Raw genomic sequence first — 14859 nt, 5'->3', positions numbered from 1 at the left:
GCCTCTTCGAGGTATTCGATCATGGTAGCCGTATTTTTGTAGCACTCGACGAATCGTCTCAGTGCTTACTTTCTTACCTGTAGCACATTCTATTACATTTTGGACTTTTGGAGCACTTAGTAGCGGATTTGCTTTCACCCGTCTCACAATCACTCTCTAGTCCTTCTCACTTAACTTCTTCTTCTTCGAATTTCTTGATTTGTTTTTCACTGAACCACTATACTTAAATTTATTTACTATATATTGAACTGTAATGTGTGTTTTACGTATTAATTGTCCTATTTTTCTTAACGACCACCCCCTTAATGCTAGCTTTATGATTGTCTCTTTGACTTTCTCTCCGAGCTCTTTACTCTTCCCCATTTTGGAAAGGTTTATCTACGTCTGTACACCACGCTTAACACCAGCAGTTGATATGTCCTTTTTGTGTACGTCACACTAGCTATGCTCATGTTCTACTGCTGTTTTCTTTCCTTTTTAGCCTATGAAATGTAAACCTGTGTACAAGTGTACGAATAACAATGTGGCGTAAATTCGGGATTTCTCACATGTTTTCTTTTCTGCCTTTCTATGGTGTGCTTGTTTTGACCCCTTTCTGCACTGAGTATGTCTATCATGATCCTACCTCACCCCTCCAGCAATCTGCTGTCAATATTACTATCAGTATGTTTCATATATAGTGATTTTCTTTTGAATTTAGGTGTGTACGAATATGAATGTGACATACTGTATATGTCACTGTAATGAATAAGATTAATCACACACGGACCAATACACAGAAACATCCCACGAACGCAGACCTTTGGCAATCAAATCCAAACTATATACCACTTCACAATGCATATAGATTCAAAGAACAACAATATTATCAACCATAATATTAATTAAATACGTTTCTATTCTGATGGCAACAATGAGGTTTATGCTAAAGTACGAATAAAAGAAAAGAAAAATTTTGCATCGCAATCTAAAAACGGAAAAAATAACATCATATATCCTAGTTTCTGCTTAATGACAAACGTAAAGTTTATTTTTGCTAATATTTTAATTTCTGGTTCACACAGAGCGTTGTAATTTTGAGGAAAGCTCGATTTGGAGACAATTTACCTAACTGTTCGTTTAGATAGTCCAGAAATAACATTTTCTTATTGTTAATCGTAGAAAAAAGGGTCAATTTCGTCAAACCTAAATCACTAAAACATTGGAGTAACCGAAATGCGAGCAGCGGATGATACTAAAATCGGACACTGCGGCGCTAGGAGTTTATCAACAATAAGTGCACTCTTAGTTACTTCTTGTACTCTGTACATCACTATAGGGAATAACTATTAAATTTTGTTATAACTTAAGGCATTTATTATGATAAACCGGAGTTGAAGAAATTAATAATAATCAATACACTGTCCATACTTAACTTTATCATACTTTTCACTCATTCATTACTACTACTATAATCAAATACTACATTACTAACACACACGCTACATTTCACATAAACTACGAGACACATATTAATACATGTTACTATACATGCTAACGAACACTATTACGCAATTTAACGATACATGAGATAAACCATATCCAGATTTTATCATATTGATAACCGGCTCTGTATATTGGAAAAGAGAGTTTCTGAAATGGATCAGGGCCCAAGTGACCCTTTCCACCAATTAACTGATGGTTCTTTAAGTAGTTGTCAAAATAAGAAACTGTGCAGCTATCAATGGAAAGGGGACCTTTTCCCACAAGGAAAAGAATCCCTAATACTTTCTTCAACCCATGTTTACTGGGACCGTGTTCAATTTAGGAGTAGATGGGAGCCCCTTAGTTTTTGTTTAAACTGACATATTAAACATTATTCTAATTACAAGAAAAACCTAACGCCATGTTAGTGATTATTTTTAAAAAATCACACAACATGCATAAACAAAGCTATATATATGGACAGGTCGCTGAAACCCTAAAACTGAAGTTTGGGAGGGGTAAAAAAGGAATTTGAATATTTAGATCACTGAAACTCCATTTACAACTGAGAATTAACACACAGCACTATGATCCTGTCCATCACCATTAGTATGCAGTAACATGGCGTCCCTGAGTCAAATTTCTATATTTCACTAGGTTTTTGACTGTTCTCACTGCAGAAGTTTACTACTTCGGGCTCCCTTTAGATTCCTCTGAGTTTAATTATCGATTACAACTAGGTTTACCTTAATAATGCAGCTTTTACCTGGCTAATATCCACCTTTTGAGGATCTGAAATTACATGCTATAGCTCGGTTCTTTTCGGTTCTAGAATGGAGATTCTCGCGCCGTAATACCATAGTTCAGGAAATAGTTCCAATCACAGCAGAGATTTTTGGCGGCGGAGAGTACAAAACGAATAGAAAATGGAAATCTGGATCAAACCGAATTGTAGAGAGGATATGGGCATCTCAAGAAGGACGAGGGGGGTCCAAAGTATTCTGCCAAAATTTAGATTGGTAGATTTTTCCAAGACTTCCTGCCCAATAGCGGGCCTAGTTTTTTCTATATAGCATTAAAATGATGATTTCAATGTTTCCCTATTTGGAATACCCATATACTAAATATTATTGTGAAATCACGTATGAATAAAGATGTTATTCCCCAAAATATAGTTACTACCGAATTATCCTGAATTTCCACATTAATTCCAAGTATAATTATAATCAATTGAATATCATATATACATCGAAACCTATTTCGGAAAAATTAGCATGATACAGTAGGTGATAAAATTAGTGGGTCCCTCCGAGTGGAGACCACATTACGTGATTGTAATGGTACATTGCAAATTTCTGAACGCCAAAGGACAGAATACAAGTGACATTAATCAGAAATTGTGCGTCATTTCGGAACTGATAGTAATGAGTGAAGGTCAGGCGATGGTGCAGAAAGAAGGGCGTTCAGTTGTTCATTACGATGAACGTAGCAGAACGTCTAGGTTTCAGACGGACAATCTTGTGGAACGTGTTAACGAGAAAGTGCGTTCCAAGCGCCGGTTCACATATTGAATTTACCAAAGAGCTTCCAGATGTGTCTGCGAAAACAATGCATCGAATTGTGACTGACAGCGTGGGTTATTACAAACTATGTGTGAGGTGGGTGACAAAAATACTGACAGATGCTTACAAGGAGCAAAGAATGACAATTGTACGTGATTTTTTGTGCCGCTGGGGAGAGGAATTAGTGGTGGTTGCTGGAATCTGGACATCGTGCACCACTAGGCATCGAAACAGCGGTCGATGGAATGGCGGCACTCTTGTTCTTCTAAAGCAAAGAAATTAAAGAATACAGTATCAGTTTACAAAATTATGCAACTGTGATTTTAGAACAAAAGGGTGTGATTTTTCGTGGAATTCTTGGAACTAGGAAGAATAATTACACAAGATGGTATTGCCAAACACAAAATAATCTGCGATATTTAAAATCAGCAGAGAAGAATGCTACACTATGGAATTCTTCTGAACCATGACAACGCCCATCCACACACAGCCGCTCGTACTATTGAGACAATTTAAAGATTTCGATGTGAACTACTCAATTTCTTTTACAATCCCTACCTTGTCTCCAGCAATTTTTTCTTTGTTTTCATCTGAAAAAGTTGCTTGTACCAAAGCGTTTCAACGAAAGTGAAGTGTTGAGGACATTAGTGCTGCACTCTCAGGCGGCAGATTTTGACACTTAGAGTTACGGAAACTTGTGCCATACCAGTGCCGTGCCGTGAGGGAAGCGAGCGGGGAGATAGCCTTGGGCGTCAAAGTAAGGGCGCAAAATTCGGGAGAAAAAAAGAAAATAAGGAAAAAGTGAGGAAAAATTACTTGGAATATTACTAGTATATACTTAAAACCTCTTCCTGCTTTAGGAAGTGGTCCTATAATGTTACTCGTGTTAGGAAAATGCATGTGCACATATTTAAAATGGAAGGAAAAAACTGCTTAAATCAAGGAAAAGCAGGATTTATTATTTTTTTTTTAATTTTCGTACGTTTCGCGCTAACCATGGTGGCGCTTCGCGGCGGGTTTGTGGACCTCATTCACATGTACTGGGGCGCCGTCGTATATTCTCTCCCCAGGCGCTGATTTTCCACTGCACGGCATTGTGCCAAATTACTAGAAATGTCTGGAGGTTCATGGTGACTATGTCAAAAAAGTCAAGGTATTTACTTGTATATGAACCCAATAAATTTCTTCTGCTATGTTGCTTTTAATGCACCTGGTAGTATGTATCCTTAGTATTAAAATAACTCACTAATGTCAACAGCATTTCGTGTAATATATCAAGCAAGGATGATATCCATAATTACTTTCATAATTCATGGGGAACCATTCTTCATTATTTATATCTTGGGATTAACTAAGTGGATCACGTCCACCACGAACTCCGTTCGTAACGTTTGAGTCTATACGTTCTGCCCAATATTGATGGTAACAAATCAAGTAATTCTTGAGGTTTTGTGTCTCTCGGACGGATACACGAACAGAGCAAATATACAAAGGAGTTTTTGTTGAATCAAACATCTTAATAAAAATGAAGTTTTAAATTTAACGTCTCATGATTATATCCTTTAAGCTAAAAAATCCGGATGTTAAATAAAAGTGAATCATTAGAAATTTGGAGGTATAAAAGGAAAGGGAGGAATTCTTTGGGAAGCCATGAATACGATGCTGTCCGTTAAAAAGATCTCAACTTTGCGATCGATTTACCTAGCCCTTATAAACAAAGAGAGTACTCTTCCACTGATAAATTGTTCCGCCATCACAATAATGATAGTGAACACCCATACCTGGATGTTTTCGTAGATGTGTGGTGATGAGAAAATGAGAAACTAGAGAAGACAGATATAGAATAAAATATGTTTTGTTCTGTTCGATTGATAGTATATACAGTAAAATGTGCATAATAATACGTATTTTCGTATGTGTTTCATCGGGAATTTTGCAATAACTTTGACATTCTGCTTCATTTCAGTGTTCACAGTCAGGGCATTTCCTTTGTAAAAATGGCGCTAAATGCATCCAGGGTTCTTGGATTTGTGATGGAGACAATGATTGTGGAGATAGATCAGATGAAGACATTTGCGTTCAAAAGGTGAGCTATACTAAACATTATTCAGACAGTTTAAATTATTGAAACCGATTTTCAATTTATTACTAAGCAAAGAAATAAAATCTTCTATATTTCAATGCAAAAATATATTGCCTTTATTGATGCTATGTCACATTTAGGAATTCTTGTGTGTTCGATCTGATGCCAATTATAATTTTCTTGAAAGAGGAAGCATGAACATGTTTATTTGCAATTTACTTAACTCTAAAACTATTACAAAGAAGTAAATTTCATAATAATAGACAATATCTCACAAGGGAAGTACTAGAAGTGGTACGCGACGATCTGCATGTGTTATTTATCGTTGGAAAGATCACACCGAGTACATCACACGTGTGAAATATCTCGCTTGAATGGGGCCTGTAGGGAGCGTGGCGACCATTTAAAGATCAGAATAAGGCACGATCCGAAACACCAGAAAACGTGGACAAAATAGGAAGCTGTGGTGTAATTGTTTTGAGACGTGGTATATATAGATTTAAAACGTAGCTAAATACGAATCTGACATCAAATGTTTACTGTCAAAATGGCGGATCCAACATGCCGGACGCAAATTACAAAAAAATAAGCTATGAATCTGAAATTTAGTATATAGAGATATTCAACGTTCTACCAAATCGGATACCGTATTAATCGGATACCAAAAGTATACAATTCAAATGGCGGATAAAATGCAAACACTACTATGGAACTGAAACATTGCAATGGCAGTAAGAAGGTGCGCGTTTTGGAGTGACAATATACGTTATGCTTCTACAACTGTCTTCCTGGTAACCGTTTACACTTGTAGCCCTAGGTATGCACTGCTGTGGGTAACATGTGTGTAAGAGGATGAGGGAAAGAGTGTAGAATAACTAATAATATGGTAGAGGTCAATGAAACAAGCGTAATACAGGCTTTAACGATAAAATACATAAGAATATGCAATGCAAAATTCTTTCTGCTTGCAGTTATGGCAAATGAGCTCGTTGAAAGAAAAATTAATGTCCTTGTCACCTTGAAATGGAACGTATGGTACATCAAAACCCACTTTGTACCAGGCGTACCTAAATAAGGGGCGATAAAGTGGCGACTGAAATTAGTTCAAAATCAGGCTATGAATTTTCAAGACATTTTCACGCCTGTAGAGCAGTGCTCCATCTCGTACACAAGATGAACGTGGGTTACTGAACCTCTGTCAAACATTAAAGATATCATCTGAAAGAAATGCAAATCTACAGGAATGATTTGTTTTCGTTTACAAGAACGTTTCATGGTCTTTTCTTTTCTCTTTCGCAATTAAAGCAACTATCGGGTGTGTCATTCCTCACGAGGATACCCTCACTCTCATATACAAGTTTAACTCTCACCCTCATGAAGACTACTTGACCCTCACCTTCATCCTCATAAAGATCGCTTGGCTCTCTTCCTCACGAAGATTACATGTCCCACACTCACACACAACTTTCATGAAAAGCACTTTGCCTCATCCTCATACATTTTCACGCTCACGAAGACCGTCTGATTCCATTCTCATTCACTGTCACGGAATTTATTTGACTATCACTCACCGTCACACTTATAAGGATTGCGCGAATGATTTTGCGGAAAGCTCTTATCAGTAGGGATGGTATCGAGACTAGCCTGGGCTCCGTCTTGGTCTCGTCTCGATTTGGAAAAGCATATCTCGGTCTTGAATTCGAGGCGAGATCGAGACTTGTCTCGGTGTCGGTACAATCCCTACTGATGACAGTAGACATTTGTCATACATATGGTTCACAAGTGTGCAGGATATAATGTAATGCCAGAAAGACAGTTATGGAAGCATAACGATGTTCTAAACTCCAACGTGCACTTTTAGTGTCATTGTTCGGATCTTTAGATGGTATCTGCAAATATTTGCAACGTAGCCTAAAGGTGCCATTCATGGAGATGTTACATTAGTCAAGTGTACTTGGTGCAAGCTTTCCAACGATATACAGAGTGATTTAATTTAGGTCTAGAATTTCTAACTGAAGTCCGATTTGCATGCGGCTTGTGGCAAATGATCAAGTAAGGATGGGAGATTTATGGGACTATGTTTACTGGTTTAAATTCATCCGGGGTAATATCAGCCACGCCTCAAGAAGAAACAGCAAATATTCGCCAGTGTACCTTGCAATTGGAATGATGTTTTGAATTTTTGAAGCGAAATTGCAGAATAAAAATTAAGTGTTAGTGAGAATACAAATTAAGTGTTAGCGGTAACACCCAAAAATCGCATGTTGAATAGCTACGGCCGATTTCTTGTGACATACAACGGAGAGATTTCTTGGGTGAGCTAAGGAGTCGATAAATAACATTTTGCATAAGAGCTGCCTACATGGTCCGATGCTTCCCTGTCTCACTCAGAAACGATCCTGTTTCTTCCAATTTATTCACTACTGACCATAGGTATATTATGTTACTATCTGGGGCAGAACGTGAGGCAAATTTGTTTCTAAATGACCTAGATTCCGTTTACCAAAAACTTTTAACGATAAACTCATGTTGCTCCAAAGAGTACACTATTCTCACTGTGTCGTAATTATACTCACACAGTAGCACAGAATTGTACAGCGCAATTGTCAATACAACGGTCCAGTTTCCTATTTCTTATTCTTATTGACCTTGGCGAGGTTTCCATGTACAAGAAAATTCAAATCTTCACACCGCACCGTACCGTACTTGATTCCAATTATAAGGTACACTGGCGAATATATGCGGTTTTTCTTGAGGTGTGGCCGATATTACCTCGGATGAATTTAAACCAGTAAACATGGTCTCATAAATCTCCCATCCTTCCTTGATGATTTGCCACAAACCGCATGAAAATCGGACTTCTGTTAGAAATTCTATACCCAAATGAAACCCATGAGTTCTTTTTAAATCACCCTGTATAACACATACCAATTCCCGTGTATCTCTTCCGGGGCGGGGAGGGAGTTAATGGTAAAATAATTATTGTCTATCATTGCAATCTGTTCGTATCACAAAACTTTCATGTGCGCAACGAAACACGCTCCCTGTTCCTTGTAAAACATCACCTGTCCATACTTGCCCCGTTATGTATTATACGCAATCTCATATGTCCGTTCTGTACATATTTTTTGCACTTTTGTACGCCATACTGGATCTGTCATAGTACATGTTTCACTTTTAACATTGGATTTGTACTCCGCGACCACAAAAACCCCTATCTACCCATTTCCAGATCCATAACAGTGTTTTGCATTTTGTCAGCATCTTGGATCCGCCATTTTAAATTTAACACTTCTGGTGTCTGATTCATACGTAGCGACGTCGAGTATATCCATATACCCGATTTCAGATACATAGCTTGTTTTTTTGTAATTTGTGTCCGGCATGTTGGATCCGCCATTTTGATCTGTGAACATTTGATGTCAGATTCGTATTTAACTACCTTTTAAACATATATATGCCACGTCTCAAAACAATTACATCATTGCTTCCTATTTTGTTCACGTTTTCTGGTGTTTCGGAGCGTGCGTTGTTCTGATCTTCAAATGGTCGCCACGCCTTTTACAGACGCCATTCAAGCCAGATATTTCACATGTGTGGTGTACTCGGTGTGACCTTTCTAACGATATATAACACGCAGATCCCCGCGTACCATTTCTAGTACTTCCCTTGTCAGGGTTGCATGAACTGTAGTTGGAAAAGGAGTGGAATACTAGTATATGTAAATGATATGAAATTTGGACTCAACTTCTGGTTAATATAAATCGGAAATTACTGAAACTATGTAATCCCGAGAAATCGTAATTGTAACTACCAAACTATTTTTCTGTAATGTTATAGAATAATAAAGGAAAAACGGCAATAATTATTACTTAAAACACACACACACACACACACACACACACACACACACACACACACACACACACACACACACACACAAACACCATTTTAAGCAATATAGTAATCTCTACCCGTTTTTTTTCATATCTTTGGAAAGGTTTGAGATATGAAATTGATGTAAATGGCATTATGATCCTTGGATCAATCGAAAATTAGTTATAAGATTGAATGTGATACTTATTTTAACAGTTGTTGGGAAGAAAGTCTTTCGAAATAAGCCGAATGTTTAATTCTTCAATAACTTTCTTTAGTCCTATTCATTAGGAATCTGTAATAACATGAATATAGTATTCGACTAGAAAGTAGGCCTACTTTGGATGTGCATTGCCCTATATTTTTCGTCTCATTTGTCGTTAGAGGCCTCCAACTTTTGGATATTAGTGATGTTATAGAGTTCTTAATTTTGTAACACTGATTAACTAATGTTGTATTGTAAGTTTTTGTTTCAACACGCAAATTGTTAAACTGATGATAATTAAGGGATTTTATCGAGACAAGACGAGACGAGACTGTAAGTCTCGGTCTCGTCTCGGTTGAGGAATACCGGACTCGGTCTCGGTCTCTTCTCCTGTCAAAAAACGTCGTCTCGGTCAACATATGTTTGTCTCGTCTAGAAAATCTCGAAATAAATAGTGTGAAATAAAAATTGCAAAAGTGTCGGTCGTTTCTGCTTCTTATTTTTTACCCTCATTTTTGTCTTAGAATATGGTATCGTGCACCTCTTTGTAGCTAATGCTTTCCATGCGTGTGTTCCAGGTTCAATCATCATTGGGTATATCATACCTGGGATAAAACCCTAATAGTAACCTATATTTCACTTTCAGCAATAGACTTTGTCTCACATGGCCTCAGTACTGCCTACACAATTAAACTGTATTAAATGAACTCCGATACTATACAGTGGTTAATTTTCTTCCTTTGAATCAGAATTGCTCAACACCTCCTAACGGATAACGCAAGACATAGCAGCACGAACGTATTTAATTGTAACGAAATTGAAATTTTACAATACATTCAAATTATTATCCAATACATTCTGCTTTGACTCTTTTTTAAAAACAGAATATAACGTTCATTATCTTAACAAATAGTGTAAATTATTGCTATAATATATTTTGTTTCAAATTGATTAAATGTTTTATTACCGTTTCACATCTTCGTGTTTATTGATACGTTATAACACGAACTTCGTGAACCTTGTGGTGGGAGCTACGGCACTCATCTTTGCTGTGTGTGGTCTCGGGTTGGATCATCAAACAAGTTAGATTCAAAGTCCGATGTTTCACATAGTTGGCGTCTCATTTTAAGTATATTCTGTTGCTTATACAACTTCATAAAGTCGTAATGCATTACATAAGCATATATTCAGTGCCGTAACATACATTAAGCATATTCCTCAGCCCTCAACGGTGCATGCGATCTTTATTCGAGAAAACTAATCGTGTGTTCATTACATGGAAATTTTATATTGATTGAAAATTACTTCTGAAACATAGACATACATATTATATAAGTATATGGGTAATTCGAGCTGTCTGTATCTATTTTCTCTCTCTCTCTCTCCCTCTCTCGTCAAAAGAAGTGATTCTTAACTTTCTACTTTTCTTTTGTATTAATTTTCGTAGGTTTGCAGCAACGTGAAGGATTGAATAGACATTTTTCTTCACTGTACGACTTTCGTTAAATTTTGGATACATTTTGACCCTACCTTACCTACTAAAAGTTATAGGCTATATAGGGTTTCTCAAATGTACGTATACACCCCTGCATTAATCAAGTATAACATTCTAGTTTATGGGTTTATTTGCTTCGTCCCTTGCTAGCTTAAGATGTAAGTAAAAACACATTGAGAACGAATAATAAACTAATAAGTAAGTCTATCTGATCGATAACAATAAGAAATTATATAAAATGCAACGAGCTGATCAGTGCGGTTCTGTATACCTAATTTTGGGCCACCCTATATCTATATCTATATCTATATCTATATATATATATATATATATATATATATATATATATATATATATATATATCACCATCATCATAATTAACCATTATCAATCCACAGCTGGATGAAGGTCTTTCCAAGTTTTCTCTACAACTATCTATCTTGGGCAATTCTTTTCCAGTTTACTCCCCAGCGTTTCTTGATTTCGTCTCACCTTCTTGTATGTGGACGTTTCGTAGGCTGTTTTTGTCTCGTGGTATCCAGTCTAGAATGCTTTCCGTCCATCGATCACAATTTCTGCTTGCAATACGTCCACATAACATGAGCACATTTTCCAGCTCATGTTAAAATTATTTCATTAGTACCAGTCATTAGTTGCCAAATAATTCATTTCTATATATTACTACAAATAATTCAAATCCGCTACTTTCGGAGCACAGAAGTGTTACTTTTTGAGCTTCGCATCTGACAACACTGACTGAATGATTTAAATCATCATAATGTGAGGATCTCCATTTTGTCTAGGGTTAGCACGCTTGACTTCGGTTCGCGTGGTTCCGACTTCGATTCACGTTAGGGGTGAAGTTGAACGACGAAGTGGTTCGGATTCCACTATAATCAATAGTTCCAAGTCTCCTTTAGCCGTTCTAGCATAACCGTGGGTCGTTAAACTAAAATAAACGAAAACAAAAATGAACACAATGTGTATTACTAACTGTAAGTCGTGTGGACTTTGTGGTGGACAAACACCGTGCTCGTGGGTTTTCTCGGGGTTCTCCCGTTTCCTCCCACTTTCTTCATTCCACTATTTCACTCATCTCTCATCTTCACCGTCTCCTTTAGCCTAGCCGGCATAATCGTGGGATGTAAAAGAAAGATTTCATTTCATTCATTTAACTGTAAGTCCTTGAGTAATTGCATATAGCTGTATGGATCGAGTTTGTGGTGGTCGGTGGTCAGATTAAAGCAAATGAAATGTAATCAGGGTGTAATTAGAACTAATAAGTAAGCACGGTTTTAATCTAAAATATACACCAGGCTTAGGGGAAACAACTAGTGTTTCTGAAAAATTATCAGTTACATATATTTCCAGTTACAATTTGCATTTACATATATTACTGGAACGAAAACTTTGACATAAACATTACAAGTAGCCCAAAGGCTATGAAAAACGTAGTCTTTTGAAAACATTCTTGCACCATAAAACAAATTATGAGTAATTTTAAAATATTTAGCAATTTAGCTACGTTATTTGCATTATATTTAGAACAATATTTAGCAATTTATTTAAGTTGGTAACACTGCTTAAAATAATGTAACTGCGACTTGCTGTAATTAAAACTACCAAAAAAAATTGTTGTAATGTTATAGAAACCAAGAAAAGTAAACAATCATTATAAAAAATATGAATACTAATACCTCATTTTAAGCAGTATAACAATTTCTACCCATGTGCTTGGTATCTCTGAAACGGTTTGAAATAATAATTGTTGGAAATGGTATTATGATCATTTAAGTCTTTTGGAAACATCTACATGATGAGACGTGATATGTCAGCACGTTTTCGAAGTTGTTTTTAGAAAAAAATTAAAATTTCCATTTCATATAACTTTGTTTCTTTATTCATTCGAAATACATTATACCAAGATCATAGTATAGGACAGTAAGGGACAGTTGGTGGACATTGCACCGTTCATGCCATTTGCGTTATTAGAGATATCCAAAATGTTGATGTTAGTGATAATGTATTATCCTTTGTTACACTGAATAATATATGTGGTATTGTGGTTTTATTTAATATCTAAATTAGAAATATGTAATACCTTACGTAGCGCAATATGAGAAAATACAATTTTACGTTGCGTTAGCTTGTACACTGCTTGTTTATCTAATGATATTGCAGACTATTTAATATAACATTCCAGAAGTTCTGTATATATATATATATATATATATATATATATATATATATATATATATATATATATATATATATATATGGTGATCAGAAAAATGGAAACACCCGAACGAAATTGCAACTTACCAGATTTATACGGTGTCGGGGAACCTTTCGCCTTCAGAACAGCCTTGATGCGACGTGGGATGGAGGCATAGAGGTCGTGAATGGTAGCAAGTGGAATTTTACACCATTCCTCGTGCAGGGCATCGGCCAGTTCTGTGAGAGAGGATGGAGGTGGAAATCGTCGCCGGAGTCGTGTTTCCAAGACGGACCACAGATGTTCAATTATGTTGTGATCTGGGGATTGGGCGGGCCAGGGGAGGTGTTGAACTTCATCCCGATGTTCCTCAAACCACGCTGCAACAACGCCAACTGTGTGAATGGGTGCATTATCATCCTGGAAGATGGCGTCATTTTCCGGGAAGAACATCCGGACCATAGGATGCAAGTGGTCTCCTAAAATTGCGACATAATCGTTGGCAGTGATTCGTCCTCTAAGTGTGACCACAGGACCCAATGAAAACCATGATATGGCGGCCCACAGCATTACCGAGCCGCCGCCATGTTTCACAGTTGGGTGAAGACACTGCAGATCATAAACTTCTTTGGGAGTTCTCCACACATAAACACGGCTCGTGGTTGGGAATAGGGTGAAGGATGACTCATCCGACCATATCACACGTTTCCAGTCCTAGACGGCCCAAGTTGCATGGTCGCGGCATCATTTGCGGCGTGTGAAAGCGTTATGGTCCCTGATGAGCGGTTTGGCCCGTGCAACACGACCCCGTAAGCTCATGTCATGCAATTCGCGGCGGACTGTGATTGTCGAAACAGGTTGGGGGAGATGCTGATTGAGTTCCTCCGTCACTTGCTCTGCAGTGGCACGACGGTTCTGCCTGACAATGCGCTTTAATACCCGGCGTGACCTGTCACTCATGATTTTCTTCCGCCCACTGTTCCGCTTCCCCGATGTAGTTTTTCCGTGTGTTGTGTAGGCCGTCATCACCTTCGACACTGTCCCACGCGACACACCTAACACAGTAGCCACTGCCGTCACACTTACTCCACATAACCGCGTACCAACAATTTGCCCTCTTTGAAAATCTGAGAGGTCTCCCATTTTACACTACCTCCGTCTGCTGCAGCCACTGAACACTGCTGTTCCACTGCGCCTGACGTAGTATGGAGACACACCACCACCAGCGGTCCGGCGCTGCGGGCGCCACGACGCCACTGTCAACCCATACATCTGACGTGTTGCCAACTACAGGTGTTTCCATTTTTCTGATCACCATCTGTACATATATATATATATATATATATGTGTGTGTGTGTGTGTGTGTGTGTATCGCGTCTCCAAGGGTAGGCTATCGGGCTATAGCCCTCTTGACGCTCAGGTATACACTCGTTAAAATGGGCTTCGATCCTCCTTTCTTTACTCTGGATTCTCTGGATCATATCGTGGAACCTCGTCTCTCTCTCTCTCTCTCTCTCTCTCTCTCTCTATATATATATATATATATATATATATATATATATATATATATATATATATATATAAATGAGTTAATCCATTCTAAGTAATCAATCATGTGCCGCTAGACCATCTCCAAAAAAATCGAATTTTTTCAAGAATGTTTATCCTATATCAGGGTACTAAAAACCATAATTAATTATTTTTTACAACGTCCCATGGCGACGCAGCGGCTGCCGCCATTTTACGTTTCGATTTTAAGTGTTTACGTTGTTTTGAATATCTCAGCATGTATTTGTCTTACCAAATTGAAAATTGCTGGACGTCTTCAACTCGTGCAGAGCTAAAACTTGATCTCATAATATTTTTACCTAAAACCACTTGAAGGGGGTGAAATCAGGGCCTACGGTAGCAACATTTTCGGACATTGAAGAAATGTTTGGGAAGAGGAAACAATTGACA

The 14859-nt window shown here is 37.6% G+C and overlaps 1 protein-coding gene across 4 annotated transcripts in view; it reads left to right on the top strand.

Annotated features, from left to right (window-relative positions):
- Window positions 1–14859, top strand: part of LOC145673404 (uncharacterized) — a 491254-nt gene that overhangs the window by 174480 nt on the left and 301915 nt on the right. For all 4 annotated transcript variants that reach the window (XM_081743072.1, XM_081743073.1, XM_081743074.1 and 1 more), the window contains exon 8: window positions 4993–5112. In XM_081743072.1, coding sequence (XP_081599198.1) covers window positions 4993–5112 — 120 coding nt within the window. The remainder of the gene's footprint in view (window positions 1–4992; window positions 5113–14859) is intronic.

Source organism: Thermobia domestica, chromosome 16 (genome assembly GCF_964235325.1).
Source record: "Thermobia domestica chromosome 16, izTheDome1.hap1.1, whole genome shotgun sequence".
Classification (NCBI taxonomy): domain Eukaryota; kingdom Metazoa; phylum Arthropoda; class Insecta; order Zygentoma; family Lepismatidae; genus Thermobia; species Thermobia domestica.
This window is presented reverse-complemented; position numbering and strand designations above follow the sequence as displayed.